We start from the raw sequence: 20532 nt of genomic DNA, 5'->3' as shown, positions 1-20532 counted from the left end.
TTCTTTCTTTCTTTCTTTCTTTCTTTCTTTCTTTCTTTCTTTCTTTCTTTCTTTCTTTCTTTCTTTCTTTCTTTCTTTCTTAGATTTATTTATTTCATGTATATGGGTACACTGTAGCCGAACAGATGGTTTTGAGCCTCCACGTGGTTGTTGGTTGTTGGGAATTGAATTTTTAGGACCTCTGCTTACTCTGGTCAACCCCACTTGCTCCTGTTGGCCCTGCTCACTCACTTGGCCCAAAGATTTACTTATACATAAATACATTGTAGCTGTGTTCAGATTCGCCAGAAGGGGGCATCAGATCTCATGGTGGTTGTGAGCCACCATGTGGTTGCTGGGATTTGAAATCAGGGCCTATTGGAAGAATAGTCTGTGCTCTTACCCAGTGAGCCATCTCCCCAGCCCTGAGGTAACATTTCTTATAACATTACTTGGGGAAAAAATCAGGGAAGTTCAATTACACCAGTTGGTAATCTTTCTATTAACTCAAAGTGGAGGAAAACAAGCTACAACCTACTGGGATAGGAATGAAAGACGGAGAGAGGAAGGAGAGAAGGAAGAAGATACCCATTCTAACTGTTCTAGTTGATTTTAATCAACTGGTGGTGATTTCAAAATAAACTCTGCTTGTTTTATCCTTGCTGCTAGTCAGGTGAAATCTGTTAAGTTCTGGCATAAGCTTACAGCCAACGTCATCTCTAAATGCAATGCTGAAGAGCTGATGAGGTTTACTTCAGGGTACACGACTAAATGACCCAGTCCTCACAGGAGTGTCATTAGTACAATTACAGTTTGCTATCTCAGTAAGATATAAAGCATTATGTTACAGAGAGACCTTCATGGTTTCCTGCAAAGTTAAGACCATAAAATGCATGATTGGTAAGAACAATGAAAAAGATTTATCTCCAGTTAAGTGTATTCAGGAGCCACTTTTTTCTATAACTTGCAAATGTAATTAAAAACTAATAGGAACTAGAAAAATCACCATTTTGCAGTATCTAGTGAATTAGTGTATTTAAACGATTATCAGCAATGACTATTGAATATCACAGAAAGGGACTGCTAGATCTATTATCATCCATGGGGAAGACACTCCAAACAAAACAACCAAAAATTCTTCCAGTCTGACCAAGTATCTGCCCTATCTCAAATCTGGCTATCAAACTTAAATGTCTATCAAGTGAAATTAAATAAAAATAGTCAAGTATGGGGCACATACCTGCAATTCCAGCACTTGTACCAGGCCACACTGACTGTATACACACACACACACACACACACACACACACAAAGTGTGTCTCTCTGTGTGTTCATCCTTTCAGTATGTTCCTCGGAGAACCCTGACTAATATAAGGTATTAAACAACTCCTAGATGATTCTGCTCTAAATCAAACTAGTGATTACTAAGAAGCACAGACAAGATTATTAAATGATACCAGAGAGATTTGAACAATGAATTTTAAACTATGGGAAACTCAATAGGATAAATGACTGAATTTATTCATCAAAGCAATTCCCAGAAAGCTATAGATCAGCTAAGTATGGTGGCTTATATCTGTAATCCCAACACTAAGGAGGCTGAGGCAGGATGACCATGGAATTCACGGGCAGCCTGAGCTACATGGTAAGCTCTAGGCCAGCCTGAGCTACAATGTGAAACCTGGGGTAAAGAGCCCTTGATGCTCTTTGGAGTACCTGAGTTTGGTTCCCAGCATCCACATTAGGTGGTCACAACGTCCCTTAACGTAAGCTCCAGGGGATCTGATGCCTGTTCCCAAACTCCACAGGCACCTGTGCTCATAAGCATGTGCCCATGCACACAAACACATAATTTTAAAATTAAACAAAAAGTTAGCGCAGTAAGTGCTCTTACCCATTGAGTCACCACTCCATCCCCAAACACTGTCTTTTTTTTTTTTTTTTAAAGATTTATTTATTTATTATATGTAAGTACACTGTAGCTGTCTTCAGACACTCCAGAAGAGGGCATCAGATTTCATTATGGATGGTTGTGAGCCACCATGTGGTTGCTGGGATTTGAACTCAGGACCTTTGGAAGAGCCGTCAGCGCTCTTAACCACTGAGCCATCTCGCCAGCCCCAAACACTGTCTTTTTAAACAAGTGATAATAGTATAATTGTTGTTATCATCATTACTATTTGTGCGCGGTACTTCAGCCATATCTACAGCTGAGTTATACCCTCTGTCCGGTATTCTTTTGTTTAAAGTCCTTATAAATTATAGGTTGTTCATAATGCAACAAGTAATATGACAACTGGGCTGCTGCAATATCAATTTTCTTTAGTAGGCTAGGGAAGAAGACTAGGAGGGCTCAGACTTACGGTAAGTGCAGCATAAGTGACCATGATTAATGATGTTAAAGCTCAGTACAGGATTGACTATTCTTTTCTATCTTTGTATCTACTTAAAGTTTTCCACTATAAAAGGATAAAAGGAAGGACAGGAATAAAAACAAAGCCAGCAAGGGTGGGCAGCAAAGGAAGACAAGTAACAGGTGACCAATCTCAGCAGGGCACGGGGGGATCACAGAGATTGCTATATTCTTATCTCTGGGGCCTGGGGAGATGGCTCTGTGGTTAACAGCTCCGCTGAACCTGGGTTCAGTTCTCAGCACCCACATGGCAGCTCTCAATCATCTGCAACCCCTGTTCCAATAATTCCACACCACTTTTGGCCTCTGAAGGAACTAGGAATGCAAGTGGCACATAGACATACATATAGGCAAAATTCTTAAACATAAGGTAAATATAAAAATAAAACTTATTTTCAAAATCATCTCCTTGTTTTTCCTCTATATTTTTCAAAAATAAGAAAGGAAAACACAAAATAAATTAAAAAGTCCAAGCACTGGCAGGTTAGACCAGTGGGGAGGACATGGACTGAGAGCATAACTAGTGTGCTCTGAGGAAGTGGACACCAGCTTGGCCTTATGTCAGGGTTGCACAGGTGCTTAAACATGGGCTCCATTATCACCAACTGAGCACACAGAGGCTGTTCTTCCAATCACTGGTGTGGGAACTTTGGTAAGCTTTATAACTTTTTTTTTAATATTTCAATTTGTTTATCTATAATATGAAGATGACATCACTTCCAGATTGGTACTAAAAAATGTGACTGGTGACTGAGAACATTACTTCTCAAGCTCTGAGGCTAGAATTATATAACGCTAAGCCCTAAGGTGAAAAAAGGAAGCTAAGACTTTACCAAGACATCTTGCTGCAATAGAACTTACATATTCAACCAGAAAAACTCAAACTACAAAAAATTTTAGGCAGTAAATAAGTAAGACAATGAATCCACTGTGTTCAACACATCTGCCAATTATTAACACGTCACATTCCCTTTAACTTTCTCTGCATATGCACATATTGTTATTATCAGTGTCTTGATTGTTTTAGGATTCAATAGAGACAGTGAGATTCTCTGTTCCTATGTCCTAGCATAAGCTTGGGATGTAGCCCAGTTGTTAGAGTGCTTGTGTAGCATGCTCAAAACCTTGGGTTCTAGTCTCAGCCTTGCATAAATTAGGTGTGGTGGTGTACAACTGTAATACCAAGCCTGGGATACACGAGGCAGTCAGTAAAACAGTCAATCAAACAAAATCCAAACCTGAACACAAAGCACCCCAAATTAAATCTTAGCTCTTAGAATAAGGACTATGTCACACCTGACCACAATACAGTGACCACGCCAGGATCACACCATTGATAGAATACTATCAGTTCACGTTCAGGCTATAATCAAGCTTCACCAATCTGCCTCACTCATTTTTGTTGCGAAACTTCTTTTTCACTCCAGGATCATTAATTGCATTTGGCTGCCAAGTCACATCAGTTAATTTTATCTGGAATCATTTCTTAGCCTTTTTACATTATAATAGTGGTATTTTTAATAGAACTGAAATGTCTTAAGAATACAAGCTATTGTTTCAAGGGACAGCCCTAAATCTGGGGGAGGGACTGATTATTTCCATATTATTTGGGTTATGATTCTGTGTCCCTTTTCAGTGCTTCATGTCAGTTAACTCATTATTTGTGGTGTAAACTGTGTGTAAGCTGTTATACAACAGATTTTGCAAAGGCAGATGTAATTCTTATGCTATTATATTCACTGATATTACCAAGCTTACCTGCTCACATACATCACGGCACATTTGGTTATCTTTTGAATGATTACAGCACACAGCACCTAGAGAGAAGAGGAAACATGATGTCTCACTGTTAAACTGTCAGGATTATACAACAGGATTCACTGCTCCGTAGAGTCTTTGTTGTTTTCTGTTTTTGAGACAGGTCCTCCTGATACTTAATACAAGCCAGCCTCCACATCCCTCATCCTCCAGCCTCAGCCTCCAGAGTGCTGGCATTAGGCTGTTCCTAAGTCATGTACTATTACATCTGGCTGTCATTATTCATTTTAACTGGATCTTCAATGAACATCTATTACAACGTGGGTGCTAGATTTGTAGATATGTTCCTTATCCTAGAGAAACTAATAGGAAAGACAGGCATATAATAAAAAGTGTTATAATATAAAAAGTTACTATTTAATGTATACTTTCTACGCACTACATTTTCTACTAAGCTTGTTATATATATTTTTCAGTCCTTAAGATTACTCTATGGATAATATTTTATAAACTATAACACAAAACTAACTTGTTTTTAAAGTGGTGGATTTTGTTTAGGATTTGTTGAATTTGAGGTTTCTATACAGCTAAGAGCCTAGCTTAAAGATCCAAACGTGCAAGTCATGAGTATAAAGAGCATAAAGAGATGTGATGCTATGTAGGGAGTTGCTACGGAAAAGTAAATGTAGCACCAGCTCCCAATGACAGCCACACCTGAGATACATAAAGGAACAGAAACATGGCTGCAATAGAGCAGGAGAGTCAACCACTGCGTGACATACAAGACAAGGAATGGCAGGTGCCCATAGATAGAAGGCAGAAGGATGAAAACCAATTTGCTCAGAGAGCCGCCTGCTGGTTGGGTGTTGTAGCCCTTGTTTGTAATTTAGCATTTGGGATGAAAAAGCAGGAAGATTAGAAGTTCAAGGCCAGCCTGGCTACATGAGACTCTGTCTCAGGAAAAAGGGTTTAAAAAGCCAATTTTGGAACATCTCATGTAATTTCTTTTTACTTATTCATTTGCTTGTTTGTTTTGAATGTGTTATGTGAAGAGGAGTAGCCAACACATAGGAAGAAAATGAAGAGAAAGAACAGTGAACAGAAGTTCCCTGAGAAAGCCACTTTAGTTGACTATTCTACAGACTGATTAGGACTTCCTGACTGTGGTAAACCCAATTATCCTGGGCTATCTTTAGTCCCTTTTTAGAGTCATTATCACCTCTGTATGAGACATGATTTCCTTTTGACTATCAGGTAAAATCTCTGGAATGTATCAACGTAGCAAAGCATTAACCAGCTTCCACTAATCCCCAAATTATGAATGTAATAAGATAATATCTGAAGCAGAGTAGAGATCTTCCCACTTTACTACAACCCACCTGCCCAATGTCCCCATCCACATATCTAGTAATTATAAAAGCTACAGATGTACTACTCTCTTCTGTTGTCTGACTACAGAAGTGGATCATGTCATCTAGGGGAACTGCAACCCATGCTGCTGGGCCATGGTCACTCATCTTTAGCTCGGAATAAGATATTTCCTATTCCCTTTGGAGCAAGAGCATGTTCTGTACGCTAGAACAGCAACCAGGATCAAGTAAGTAAAATGTCTCTAGAAGGTGACACGTGCTGGAAGCGCATGTGGAATTCACACTGATCACAATACTTAGGAATTAAAAAAATACTGTTAGCAGTGTGAACCAGTGAAGGCAAAGCTGAGTTCAAGAAGGTACACACATCCTCTTTCCAGAGTTAGGTTGTACAATGAAGAATCTGGGTGGCTTTGTTCTACCTCATGAGAGGGAAGACTCCAGATCCTTGGAATTTCCTCAATAACAAGAGTGCCTTTGCTATGATATGAAGTAATCCAACAGGATGGTTTCAGAATGGGGACGAGCCAGGCCTGAAAGGCGAGCACTGTTAGCAGGGAGTTAAGGACCGAGTCATTTATCAACTTGACCTCTCAATATTTGGTGGTGAGGAGGGGAAATATAAGCTGATTCAACCATCTGACCAAAAATTCAGTTAATCCTAGACAATGAAACCAAAGAAAAACTGACTCAGTGAAGCTTCCCTGGCTGATGACTACACTGATGTGCCGGGGAGATTTTACATATGTAAATGTACATTGATTCTGCTCGGTCTGGTGGCATATACCTTAAATCCCAGCAGAAGCATATAGATCTCTGAATACAAGACCAGCCGGGCCTACATAGTGAGTTCCGGCCAGTCAGGGTTACACAGTGAGACCATGTTTCAAAAATTAAACTGCACACATGCGAGCACACATGTACTCATGCATGCATGCACGCATACATTCTCTGAGAGGGGACAGAAAGCTCTGTACTTCCTCCCAGTCTTGGCCCCGAGTCTTTATTGGGCTAGTCCTTCTGGCTCACATCCTCTAAGACAGCAGTTGTACACAAAGCTTATACTCTACCTCAGAGCTACTCCTCAAAGAGTAATTTGATGTATACCACTGCCTCGAGCTCTGAGTTGTTCTAGTGAGCTACTGAACCTGGTCTTGGGAATGTTAGATATGTACCCAGATCAAAAGTATGTGAGTTGGGGCTGGACAGATGTCTCAGTGGTTAAGAGAGTTTGCTACTCCTCCAGAGGATGGGAGTTCAATTCTTAGCACCTATATCATACAGGTTCAAAACTGCTACAACTCTAGCTCCAGGGGACCCAATACCATCTTCTGGCCTCTATAGTACCTACACACATGGCATACACTCATTAAAAACATACAAAAGTGAAAAACCCCAAAGTCTCTTTAAAAAGTGTGTTAACCTGGCAAGACAAGGAACTAGTTTTCTTTAGGCAGCAAGTGAGGGCTCATAGTGGATCAAGAGCACACAGCACACGACTCCTTCTCCTAAGTAAGTCTGCTTGGGCCTGTGGACTCCTTAATGCTGTTGTTCCCATGTCGTCAAAACCGATCAATTCCAAAGGAAATCAGTTTCCACCCAATCCCCAGCATAGAACCCATGAAGGATCACCAGGCAGGGCAGCATGCCAGCACCCCTCCAGCAGGGCCCTTCCTGCTCCCAGTTCTTTCTTTCTTACGGTTCTTTAATAAATCTGTTCGCTCTGGTTAATCCTTGTCAATATTCTTATTCTTGGGCATGAAACAGCATACTCTTGGGCTTGAGACAACATACTCAAAAGCTTGGGGGACTTTGGTGACTAGTCGACTATCCCATGTTCTCAATTCCCCAGTTAAGGTCACCATGAGCCAAGAAAGGCACCACTGCACTCAAAGACCCTGGAGTAAGGTTGGTGAGTGTAGAAAGCGGTCTTGGTAGGGCCATGCACTTTTAGCTGGCAGGGTCTGTGCACACTGTGGGTGGTTATGGCAGAACTGGACTGTAGCATACCCAACTGGAGGTCAAGCAGAAAGAACATGGTGAAATGAGGTGGGGATGTTGGCTCCAGAGGGGGTACTGTGCCTGGGGACATGGGTTCCAGAAGGGATGTGCCTGGGGGCATGGGCTCCAGAGGGGTACTGTGCCTGGGGACATGGGTTCCAGAAGGGATAACGTGCTTGGCGACATGGGTTCCAGAAGGGATAATGTACTTGGAGACATGGGCTCCAGAAGGAATGTGTTTGAGGATGTAGGCTCAAGAGGGGGTACTGTGTCTAGAGATAGGGGCACAGTAGTGAACATAGAAGTGTGTTCTTTAACTTCTGGTAAATCACAGTCCCGTGGTAGCATAACTAGAGTTTTAGGGAGAAAATGCTCAGGCTTTGGCCCACCTGTCTTAACACAGCAGTGAAAGGGACAAGTAATAGTAAAAGGCAGAGACCGAATAAATGCGCTTGAAAGGGAAGCAAAAAAAGGGTCCAGTGACCCTAAGTTTGTCTTTAGGTTATTGATTGGAATTTTTATTTCAAACAGAAAAGGAATTGAAGCAGTAGGCAAGAGGTTCATATAATTATGCTGTACTGGTTAGGGTGTGGCTGGCTGACCTTTGTCTTAGCATTCTCTTGACAAGGAGGGTCCTAAGAACTTGCTATAGCTCTCATAAGCTCAAGAGGATCAATCTAGTTATTACGCGTGATTATTACTTCTGCTCCAGGAGGCAGAGGAAAAGTAGTTCATCCTGAAAAGTTTGGCTGCTCCTACAGGTTTAGGACAATGGATTATCTCTGTGTCTTCAGCCTTGAAGGGAGTGAGACAGATCAAGGAGACAGCAACTCTAGAAGTGATTAGTGTGACAGACGGTCAAGCCAAAGTCTGAGCCAAAGTGAAAGAGATGAAGGATGAGATGTCAGGCTCTATCTTGCTTATAAGTTACCTTGTGGGTGAAGAGTTCGATGCCTTTTATGAAAAGCAGTTTCTACATGCTTGTTGCAGCAGAATAACATTTAAAGGATCTAAAGGAAAGGATTTAAAGACTGCTAAATGAAGAGGGAGGTGACCACATCTACCTTCTGTGTGAAACAGACAGTATAATAGGATTGAGATGTGTCATTGTGTGGGCTTGAACTGAAACTGTCACTGTCTGAACTGGTTGGTCCCTTTAAGAACTGAGAAAGGAAACAAATATAAACACGGGTTTTAAACATATGTTTAACAGGGTTTTTTTTTTAAATATGTGTGTGTGTGCGCGCGTGCGTGTGCATGTGTGAATGATTGCAAAAGCATGTCTGTGTATATGCATGTGGACATGGTATAATGCATGTGGAAACCTAAGGCTGATGTCAGAGTCATCTACAACTGCTCCTCCTTTTTATTTATTGAGGCAGGGTCTTTTGATCAAGCCCCAAGTGTGTTGATATGATTAGTCTTGCTTGCCAGCTTGTTCTAAGGATCTCCTGCCTCCACCAATGGAAGCTGGAATAGGTAAACCCATTCACATGAGTGCTGGAGATCTGAACTCCAGGTTAGTATTAGAGGAGAAAAGAATGGATAAACAAGTGAATAAAAAAAGAAATCTTCTTAGGTGGCGCTTCAAAGGCCATTAAGTGCAGCACTGGGGATGAGCTCTGTGAGCTCCGTGTCTGGTGGAGAGATTCTATTCAGCCTGGTGGTATAGTGCAAAGTTGCAGTCCCAGCAATCTGGAGGCTGGTGCAGAAGGAGCAGAAAGGAGCTGAAAGTCAGTCTGTATTATGTGGGGAGTAGGAGGGCACAAAGGTTTTCTAAATCAAAAATGGAAAGTGTGTGTATCTACATACATACATACATACATACAAAACACTTTTCTTACACCCCCACACAATATACATACATATATACACACTTTTCTTTTTCTTTTTTTTGGGGGGGGGGTTAACCAAATACTTTCTTTTTTTAAAATTTATTTATTATTTTCTTTATTTACATTTCAAATGCTATCCCGAAAGTTTCCTATACCCCTTCCCCCCACCTCTGCTCCCCTACCCACTCACTCCCACTACTTGGCCCAGGCCTTGCCTTGTGCTGGGTCATATAAAGTTTGCAAGACCAAGGGGCCTCTATTCCCAGTGATGGCCGATTAGGCCATCTTCTGCTACATATGCAGCTAGGGACACAAGCTCAGGGGGTACTGGTTAGTTCATATTGTGGTTCCTCCTACAGGGTTGCAGCCCCCTTCAGGTCCTTGGGTACTTTCTCTAGCTCCTCCATTGGGGACCCTGTGTTCCATCCAATAGCTGGCTGTAAGCATCCACTTCTGTATACACACTTTTCTTATGCAACACGCATACGCGCACACAGACACCCCCCTCCAAAGGCAGTCAGTCTGCAGCCCCGCTGGTGGGGAAGGAAACCTCTTCTCTCTGACCTGGTGTGCTGTAGAAGCTGGCTCTTTCTTCTGACCTCTAACACAGAGGTCATATGAGGGCAGAAAATCCAGCTGATTTGGAGGAGAGATAACGCAGAGTAACATATGGTCCCAATAAACACAGACTTAACAAAAAGAAAACAACCAGGCAGACAGGAGTTTGATTTGGGCCTAGGAATTAAAAAATAATAATAATAAAAAAAGTCCCTTGAAGCAAAGGTCTAATTAAAACAGAGTCATGAAATGTACTCTAATTAAAACTCTCATAGCAACTGGAGGTTATATTAAACTATAAATACAAAAGACCTCTCCTCCATTTTATATTTAATAGTGAGGGTCAAATTTATTGTAAAGTGGCTTCCAAATGAGAAGTTTCCAGAAAGAAACTACATCTCCAACTGACCCTTCTGCAAGACTGAATAACAATTTCACTTCAATGACAGTAGAGGTTGGACTACTGCCGGTCCAGAGCCTAATTACAATTTATCTTGGGCTATCTTTAGCTCCCTAAATACACTGTGACTCTCTAGAATGTATTAACAAAATCCTAGTTTCCCCCACTCAAAAGGCTAAGAACACAAGCAGGCAGCATCTGAGGCCAGCAGAAGTTACTCACTCCACTTTGCTCAACCAGGCACTTAATGTTTCCACCAACATATCTGGAAGGGCCTTGATTTAGGATTTCCTTTGTTACAATGCTGAAACATGGGACTTGGGTAAGCTAACTCTATGTTCCTGGGCTACGGCCACTTCTATTTGGCTTCAGAATAAACGACTGCTTATCCTTTTGAGTTGACAGTTGTATTTTTGTTTTGGCACAAAGCTAAAATTAAAAAAAAAAATTATACACAAAAAAGAAAGAAACCACAAAATTTGGAAAATAAAGATGAAAAGGAAAATGATTTCTACCCAACTGTCCCACCACAACCTCTGCTGACATTCTGGCATCTTTCCTTCTAGCTTTTCCAAAAGCTTTTTTTGGTACTTCTGACAAAATAGGATGAAAGAGGGCAGCCCGAAGTCCTCCAGTAATAACCCCTTCCCCTCTCAGCCGAGCATTCCTCTCTAATCATACATTTCCGCCCCTGGGAGGACTGCCACCCTCCACTAACAGGCCCAGGGCCACTCGCTGCCCCATCACATGGCCCCTGCTGATCCTAAACAGTGGGCAGTACTATATCGGTGCATATTTTTCTTACTTTTAAACAATAAAAACTTAAAATTAATCTTTAGTCCTACATCCTTTTCAAGAAATAAATGTATATACATATGCAATTCATATGCCTTCACTAAGAATATGAAAAATCTGAATGCAATTAAAGTATTTAAGGTCTTTATCTTTTTTAGAATAATGAAGGTGGATTAACTGGGTCATCATTCAGCTATAACTGGGACAGGGGGATGGGAGATGGCAAAAACAAAACCAAACCATCAACAACTACAAAAGAAACACGCTCTGGCTAGTGCTTTCTCCCGGGTAAGTTGTCCCAGAAACGTCTTGTTCCATGCTTTGTCTCTAGTTTGCCTGTCTGTTCTCCTACTTTGTTGTAGTTTTTAAAACCCTGCACATTGTCATAAAATGGAACTGGACAAGGAGGGAAGAGGTGAAGATAAAACCTGATATTGACACAAGAATAAAGCACCAGCCTAACTCTCTCTGAAGGGATACAGATGTCATCTTCAGTCCAAGACTCTGGTTAAAAAGTTAATGAACACCAACAGGGAATTGCTAAGAGCCACACTTGCTGGTTTTAGGAAGGAACTGGTATAGCCTAGGAATTATCCGATAACCTGGAACACCCAGGCCCTGCTGCTGCTGGAGGAGACCACATGCAACCCAAAGAGGCGAGTGAGCAGGCAGGCTCTAGCTCCACTAGGGAAATGCAGTTGCTAAGGCCAGCTAGCATTTAAGGGAGCACAGACACACCATAATCTAAAAATAAATGCCCCTAGAATTACAGGCTTTTGGAAACTGAAAGGGATTTTGCCACAGAAGCCTCCCCAAAGCTAAAATTCAATTTTGTCATTGCAAAGCCATTCCTGTTTTCTTTGCTAAAGAAAATAGGTTCTCTAATAAATACATCTCAAAGAACTGTTAAAACAGAATATATATGTAAATAAATATATTTATATCTATCCTACACTACTGAGAGGGGAAAAAAACCCAAAATCTGAGCTAATACTGAAATTATAAACAAAAAGACCAATTTTAAAAATAGTATCTTATTTTTAGTATGTGAAATCTTTTTCAATAAAGTTTGATTTTAAGACAACTTAGAAAGTGATAATCACTAAAAATATTTAAATGACAACTGTACCTTTGACTTATAAAAAACATATAAGCAGCCCTGTAATCTTAGCACAGGAGGCTCAGGTCACTGTGAACTGGAGGCAAGTCTGGGCTACAATGTGAGACTGTCTTAAAATTAAAAAATCTTCTCTAGTTTCTCCAAAACAAACACATAAAGATATGCAAGTATATGTGCTCGCGCGCGCGCGCGCGCACACACACACACACACACACACACACACACACACACACACACACACACACTTTATCAGCCAAGGGAGAGCGAAAAGTAAGTGATAGAGCATATCCACAGAACATATCCAATACTATTGTCACACTGCTGCATTTGTCTGCACACATGTGTAAACAGGTACACATTTTGTTCATTTTTACATCACAGATCGTCCCCATTGCTTGTTAACACTGCAATGATCTCATCTGGTTCTGACATCAATATAACTTCTATGCTAATTTTTCCTCCCCATTTTTAGAGACAAGGTAATGACACTCTTAATCAGCTACCTATTTCCTACTGGTTGACCTCTAAAATTTCCAAATATTTTTTCTAGTTTTCACCCCCTCAAACCCTAATTATTTTGTGAGGAAAATGTACACTTACCACCTGGACCCAAAGTAAGTCTTTCTTCTCTAATCTGGCTAAGTCAAAGTGGCAGGATGGAACCTTTAACCCTTGACTCTTCTCTGGTTAGTTCATGTGAGTTCTTTTGGTACCAGAGACTGACTGTAAGTTTCTGGTATGTTGTTCAGTTAAAGAACTACTCACTGATTAAAAAGTAATATAGCCTGTTATACGCTTTTACATTTTATATATCTAACGTGTATAGGTGTTTGGTTAGCATTATGTCTGTGGACCTTGCTCATGCAGTGACCATGGAAGGGAGTGCCAGATCCCCTGGGACTGGAGTTAACTGGGTGGTTGTGAGCAGCCACACGGATGCTAGGAATAGAACTCTGGGCTTCTGGAAGAGTAGCCAGTGCTCTTAGCCACTGAACCATCTCTCCAGCCTTTTTTTTTTTTTTTTTTTTTTTAAGATTGATTTATTTATTATATGTAAGTACACTGTAGCTATATTCAGACACTCCAGAAGAGGGCGTCAGATCTTATTATGGATGGTTATGAGCCACCATGTGGTTGCTGGGATTTGAACTCCGGACCTTCAGAAGAGCAGTCGGGTGCTCTTACCCACTGAGCCATCTCACCAGCCCCTGCCTTTTTGTTGTGTTTTTTCAAAGCTTTTTTGATTTGTTATTTATATGTGTGCATGTCTTTGTCTGTATGCTATATACAGGTGGGTACCTGCAGAGGCCAAAAGTGGGTGTGTCAGATCTCCTGGTGCAAGAGTTACAGGAGATTTTTGAGCCACATGATGTGGGTACTGAGAACAGAATTCAGACCCTCTGGAAGAGTAGCAAATGACCTTAACCACTGAGCCATCATCTCTCCAGCCCCATATAGTGCTCCTTTAACAAAAAAAGGAAGTACAGGATATTTTCTGTCACTTCATCCCAGTATATTATGGTGATACACTCTTAATTCAGAAAACAGCTTGATTAACAAAAAATATGCAAATTGGAGTCAATCGAGTACACAAAAGGTAAGAAGCCACTAGTGATAGCTTACCGGGTCAAGAGACTTTGAACTCAGAACCCTGATGAGAGTACAGAAAGCACAGGAACAAAGATGAAGCATTAAGAAATGCAGAGTGAGCAGCAGCGAGGCAGACAATGACTTTCCAATGCAGTCTTGCTTCTTAGCAATTTTCCACTTTCCTTAGCCTTCTGGAGGGTAAAGGGTGTGCTGAATGTCCCACCCTTGGAGCATGCAACTTTCACTTCCAGCCTACATAACTGACCCCTGATCTCAGGCAGCCATCTTGTTTCTGGTCCTTGGCACCCAAAGCACTTTAACCCAGATATTCATTATGATGAAAAAAGCTGAGGGTGATTCTTATGAAGATTCTTCTAGACACCAGTTGTCAGTATTTTTGAATAATCCATTCTTCAGGGCTCCCATTATAAACATGAGATCTAATTATATGAAATTTAGTTCCCAATGAAGTATTTCTTGGTTAGAATGTCTCTCTCAATATTTTATTTACATATATGCATGTATATATTTGTATGTATATGCATATATACATGAATTCTATTGACACAGTATCACATATATCTTATACTAACCTCCAACTCACTATATAGAAAAGAATGATTTTTTAAAATCCTGATCTTACTGCCTTTATCTCCCAAGTACTAGTATTCAGGTTGTACCATCACATCTGGCTTTTAAAAAAAATATTTATATGTTTACATGCACATATGGGTACACATGTTGGTAGAGGTTAGAGATTGATGCCTGGGGGTTTTCCTCGGTCTTTCTCCTCCTCTTCTTCTTCCTCCTCCTCTTCCCTGCCATCTCCTTCTTCTTCCTTTGTTTTTGAGACAGTTTCTCACTGAGTCTGGCCTTTATCAGTGAGTCCCAGGGATTCTCTTCTTCATACACATACCCAGGACCCAGTGCTGGAATTGCAGACACACACTGCTACACGGCTTTTTATGTGAGTGCTAGCCATCTGAACTCAGGCGCTTCTTGTGCACGACAGGCACTTTACTGAACTACCTCTGGCTGGCTGTTATGTGCCACCATCACCCCCTTGCTTTTGAGACAGGTTCCTCCCACAATCCATGAGCCAGGATGTCCTGGCATGCGCTATTTGCCCAGGAGAGCATCAAACTTGCAGTCTCCAATCCCTGTCTACTAAGTGTTGGAATTACAGGCATGTATTCTTGCCTGACTCTTGGCAATGTTCATGCTATCTCCAAACTTGGTAGCATTTGCCATGTCATAAGCTACATGCTTGATGAAATCAGTTTTTCCTCAAATATGTTCTTTAGACTTAGAACAGAAATAGATATGTACTAATTAAACCACGTATTATCAAGGTAGACATTCGCCAATTCTCAGTGATTTGTATGTTTTAAGACAGAGCTCCAATAGGTGGCCCAGGCTGGTCTCAAACTTGAAATCCTCTTGCCTCTCCACCTCCTTAGTGCTGGTATTACCAGCATGTGCCACTATGCTTGGATCCCTGGCAATATTAAAAGTCTGAATTTCCACTAAACTGTAAGCCCCACAAAAGTAGACAACATGTATATTTTTTGCATACCACATTATAACTTGGGCTGTAGTTTCCGGCACAATTAGCAGCTTAACAAATACTAGGGGCTGTTAGTCACTCCTAATATCTGTCTTAAACATAGATGACGATGGAACTGTTCTTTTTCCACTGACTCTGTTCCACCCTGCTTTCCAGTGCTAGGAAATGAACTCTGGCCTTGTACATTCTAGATGCTGTACCTCTGAGCACATTCTCACCTTTCATATGGCTAGCACCTTCGCTGGCTTCCATTTTCATTCCAAGTGTCACTCCTCTAAAAGGATGTTCCTGTCAGCAATGCATAAGACACACTCTGTCCCTCACATAATTCTGTTACCATGTTGTTAAGTGTCTTGACACCAGACTGATACCCAGAAATCATTCTATGTATTTATTACTGATTCTCCATTCTATTACCATTTATTACTTTTATATTATTACTATTACCATTTATTACATTTATTTAGAACTTAGCTGCTGAAGACACCAGCTCTGCACCTATAACAGGGCATGACATCCATAACCAGGCAAAGTTTCCTAAGTAAACAAGCCTCAGGCCAACGCCTCTTGCCTTTTTAACAGTTTATAATAACAAAGTCTTTCTCCTTGACATCTTCTCACTTTCTTCTAGGAGTGTCAAACAATGAAAAGTAGGATTAATGAAAGACTGCTTAAGTCTATGGATGTCAGAGAGGAACCCCTGTATTGAATGCCAGGATAAGCTGTCCAATCTGGCTGTCACCAGCCCTGACTCTTTCTAATCAGGGGCCAAGATAGTCAGCAGGAGGAAAATCTGCTTTTTATTACTTTCCTCCAGATAGGCGTTTCCTTTTTCTAACTTAAAATTCATTACATTCTTTTTCTGGATTCTAGGCTATTACATAATCCCTCAAATGTCAACTCCTTGAAACTTGGCCCTTAATGTTACACGTCTTTCTCTCTTTTGTATTATTACAAAACATCTTAAATAGAAACAGAGCCACTAACAACGTGCCTGCTCTACGACACAGACCCTGGGCCTGCAACATGGCTCTTATCCCATCCTCCAATGAGATAATCACTGAGCAAGCTGCAACACTCTTCTACCTCCACCCCAAGAACAGCACCGCCAGGGCAGATACTGCAGGAGGGGTCAGTGACCTGGAAAGCTTTGTACCAGAGGACACTATCTTGGATGGGGTAATGAGAGGAGGAAATGAGAGCGCCTGAACAGGACTACAAACCAGGCCTTCACTGAAGCACAATTTAATAATTGTGCTTTCAATTTCTGCTTCAGACCATCTACAGATCCACAGTGGAAGCTTTTGTCCATTATATTATCCAATGCCCTTTACATGAGAAACCAGCACTATATGCTTTCCAGAACTTAGCACAAGGAGTGAGGCTCAATTTACAATCAAACTTGAAATTTCTCCTTTTATCGAACAGTGCAAACTATATGAAGCCAGAGATGTCTAGGAGATGGAAGGGCTACTGGAAATAACCAGCCCAGTGTGTTGCAAAGTGCTATAAAGGATGATAAATAGCAGGCCTTTTGTTCTTTCCATAGCTGTTTTACTGAGATATAAATCACATCTTGTGGAGTTCACCCTTTTAAAGTGTATCAATTCAGTTATTTTCAGGATATTTGGTTATATAACATTTCTATAAACCGAAGAGAAACTCCCATCCGCGAGTCATTTTCTAGTTTCTCAGCAAATGAGTGTCTCTGTNAAATGACTTCATGGACCTTTTATTGTGAATTAATTAGATGGGCTACAACTGTGGTGTGCTTTACTCACCCACATACAAACATACATACATACATACATACATACATACATACATACAAACATACATACATACATCTATCTTTTTCAAGACAGGGTATCTATCTATCTATCTATCTTTTTCAAGACAGGGTATCTATCTATCTATCTATCTTTTTCAAGACAGGGTTTCTTTGTGTAGCCCTGGATGTCCTCCTGTCTGAAGCCTGTGCTGACTTTGAATTCACAGAGATCCTCCTGCTTCTGCCTCCCACGTGCTGAGATTAAAGGCATGCGCCACCACTGCCTGGCCTACATTGTTTTATTTTGTATTTTTTATTGTCTTTCCTTTTCTGCTTCTCATATTATTATTATTATTATTATTATTATTATTATTATTATTTGAGACAGGGTATCACTCTGTGACCCAGGCTGGCCTGGGTCTTGTGGCAATATTCCTGCCTTAGCCTTTCAGGAATTGCAGGTGTAAACCACTACACCTGGCTTGTCCAGATACATTTAAGAGCTAACATTTTGGTGTCTGCTATTCTATATGCTATACATGGATACCTCAGTTAGTCCTCTTAGTAAAATCTAGAACAGAGGTACCCAACCTTCCTAAAGCTCTGACCATTTAACACAGTTCCTCATGTTGTGGTGACCCCCCCTCAACCATAAATGTTTTCTTTGCTACTTCATGACTTTAATTTTGCTACTGTTATGAATCATAATCATATCTGTATTTTTGATGGTCTTAGGTGACACCTGTAAAAGGATTGTCTGACCTCCCAAAAGGGGTCGCGTCCCACACATTGAGAAGCATAGATCTAGATGGTACCATATATAAGAATGTGAATATTAAAGTAAAAAAAAATTAAGGCTAAGTAACTTACTGAAGTTTTCCTAAAAGCCCTACTCTACAACAGTGTGATAAGACGAGGTAACTAGTGTTCTGTAGACATCTTTGAACTAACTAGAACACAGAGCAATACGCTGGATTAGTCAAGAATTCACAGTATTCTTTTCGTTCCTTTTTTAGTGGTTTCCTTATTAGTTTATAGTTACATTTAGAATTCAATTAATCAACTAATCCCAGGTTCCCGTCACAATCTTCTTCAAATGCCTTCCTTTAAAAAATAAAAATAAAATAAAGCATCAACCAAAACTCCTTAATTTTAACTTTTCAGGCTTTCTTGAAAACCTCCTTGAGACTGGGTATGTTTTTCCCCCTAAGTGCCTCTCTCTGTAAGCAACACACTCCTCCGTTACTTTTGTTATAAAAATCCCAGTCATCTTTCGATGACTTGTATAGGTAGACATCGGTTTTTCTCATCTTCTAGGTGAATGTTAACCCTCCTCTGTGCACATGCAGCCCCGCCCGCATCTCTCCCCTGAACCTGTCCTGCCTGAATTCAAACTGCTTAGATTAGAGCTCCTGTCTTCCGCCACCTTATCAGCCTGAGGTGTCCCGGGAAGCACGAGTTAGTGTCACATCCGAACGCTGAGCAAGCGCAGGAAGGACAATCGCAAGCGGTCAAGCTTTCCATCCATCTCTGGTGTAACTGCTTTAAGAGAGCCCTAGAACACACCTCTCTCCTGAAGCCAGCCTGCCACGGGGTGATTTATCGATGGGTAGTCGTCCCCCACCCCACCCCATCCCCCGGCCCGGTCTCAGACAGACCGTGCACCCGCCAGACAGCCTGGTGGAGCCTCTAAAAGTTCACCGCCACCCAAGCCAAGTCAGTCAAATTAACAAGTGACAACAACGGACTGGGCAGCAGCAGGGGAGCTGCACCTACGCCTGCCTTCCGCCCAGCGGGGCTATCCGGAGCCCAGGCGCCTCCCTGTTTTCTGACAGGGACCCTGGCCAGGGACCAGGGTCCGGCAGGGCAAGGGGCCCCTGTCTGGGAGGTGACAGAGCAAGGCCTCGAACTCCGGTCACCACCCTAGGGTTCGGAAGATCTTCAGGGAGAAGAAGGCGAGGGCCCGGAGCGGCCTCCCGGTCCGGCTCCGGCCCGGCGCTCCTGACCGCCGCCCGCGGGTCTGGGGGCACGCGCACCCCGCCCCCGGCTCCGCGCCATCTTGGAGCGCTGAGAGGCACTCGCTCGGGACCGCCCCGACCGTGACTCCCGCAGCTACTCACCCGCGCTGCCCGGGGCCAGGCCCCCGGTCACCTCCGCGACCCCCGCCGCGGCCAGCAGAAGTAGCAGCGCGCTTCGCGGGGAGGCCCGGACGCTCGCCATGTCCGGGCCGGGTGGGTCCGAAGCCGCGGGATGCTCGGACCCAGCCTGGCCGCTGCAGCCGCTGGCACCAGGCCCCGCCCCCGGCGCCCTGGACCTCTGGTGATTGGCTGCGGTTCTCCGAAGCCCCGCCCCGGCCGCGCAGAGTTTTCAAAACCTCCCGGGGGGCGGCAGCGCGCCCTGGACCCTGGCTCTTTGTTATGGGCCAGCTGAGTGTCGCCTTCGGCCTCGGGCTCCCGGGCTGCGGTCTTCAAACGGGAAGTTAGAGGCTGGAGACCCCTTTGGAATGCTTCTGTCCCGTGCCGGGGCACATGGCGGGGGGCGGGGGGCGCCGCAGCGCAGAGGCGACTGGCCTGCCGAGATCACTCTGCAGGTCCGTCTGATATGCAAGGGCTAAATCAAAGCTGAACTGCAGGCGTGCACCCCGAGTTGAGTCCTCCGGAACTCTCTTAATATCCTGTCCAAAGGCTGCCTCGACCTAAAGGAGTGTTAACCTGGCCACCCCACAAAGCCAAAGGGCTCTGCTGAGGGCAGGGACTCACAAGCTGGCCTCCCTGTTAATACCTATTCCACTCAAAGAGAAGGTCAGGGCAGCTTGGATGACTAGACTTGGAGAGCCTTTAAGTTCAGAATTGGTTCGAGAGGATTTGGAAGTGGATCTCCCCGCACCACTCCAGCAGCTACTTGGAAAATGTTCCAGAGGACCTACGAATCAAAGCTAATTCATTGTGGAGAAACGCCTCCCTTTTTCCTGGCTGCCTGGCCCTTGAACAGATAGCTCATGCAGTTTAGAGACTTGCTCTTCAGAAGTGAAGCCAATTGCTTATTTCCAGATTCCTCTATTCAGGTCACTCAAAGCAGCTTTCCCCTGCGACAGATGTCTTGACGCACTCCTCGAGTCCAGATTGTACACTACTCCCAACTAGCCCCGTGTCTGTTGGTGAGGACGTTTTACTTCCAACCTTCAGAACAACCAGTAGTTGGTGATTAAGTCTTTCTAAAAGCATCATATTGATCTCCAAGCATCAATCATTTTAAGTGACACATAATCACACCAGCACTATAGGGCAGAAATATAGTGTGAGCTCCAAGGTGAACCACACACTTTTTCTGACAGCTACACTTTAAAAAGTTAAAAGGAAGAAAGAGTGTTTAGAT

General features: G+C 42.6%; 1 protein-coding gene across 1 annotated transcript in view; it reads right to left on the bottom strand.

Moving 5' to 3' along the window:
• Positions 1 to 19475, bottom strand: part of Reck (reversion inducing cysteine rich protein with kazal motifs) — a 72790-nt gene extending 53315 nt beyond the window's left edge. The window contains exons 1-2 of the mRNA XM_021222207.1: positions 19278 to 19475; positions 4151 to 4209 (exon numbers count right to left, since the gene is read on the bottom strand). Of these exons, the coding sequence (XP_021077866.1) occupies positions 4151 to 4209; positions 19278 to 19377 (159 nt within the window). The 5' untranslated portion in view covers positions 19378 to 19475. The remainder of the gene's footprint in view (positions 1 to 4150; positions 4210 to 19277) is intronic.
• Positions 19476 to 20532: the final 1057 nt, after the last annotated feature.

This window comes from Mus pahari, chromosome 22, assembly GCF_900095145.1.
Source record: "Mus pahari chromosome 22, PAHARI_EIJ_v1.1, whole genome shotgun sequence".
Taxonomy (NCBI): Eukaryota; Metazoa; Chordata; class Mammalia; order Rodentia; family Muridae; genus Mus; species Mus pahari.
The sequence above is the reverse complement of the archived record's forward strand: the minus strand, read 5'-3'. Positions and strand labels throughout refer to the sequence as shown.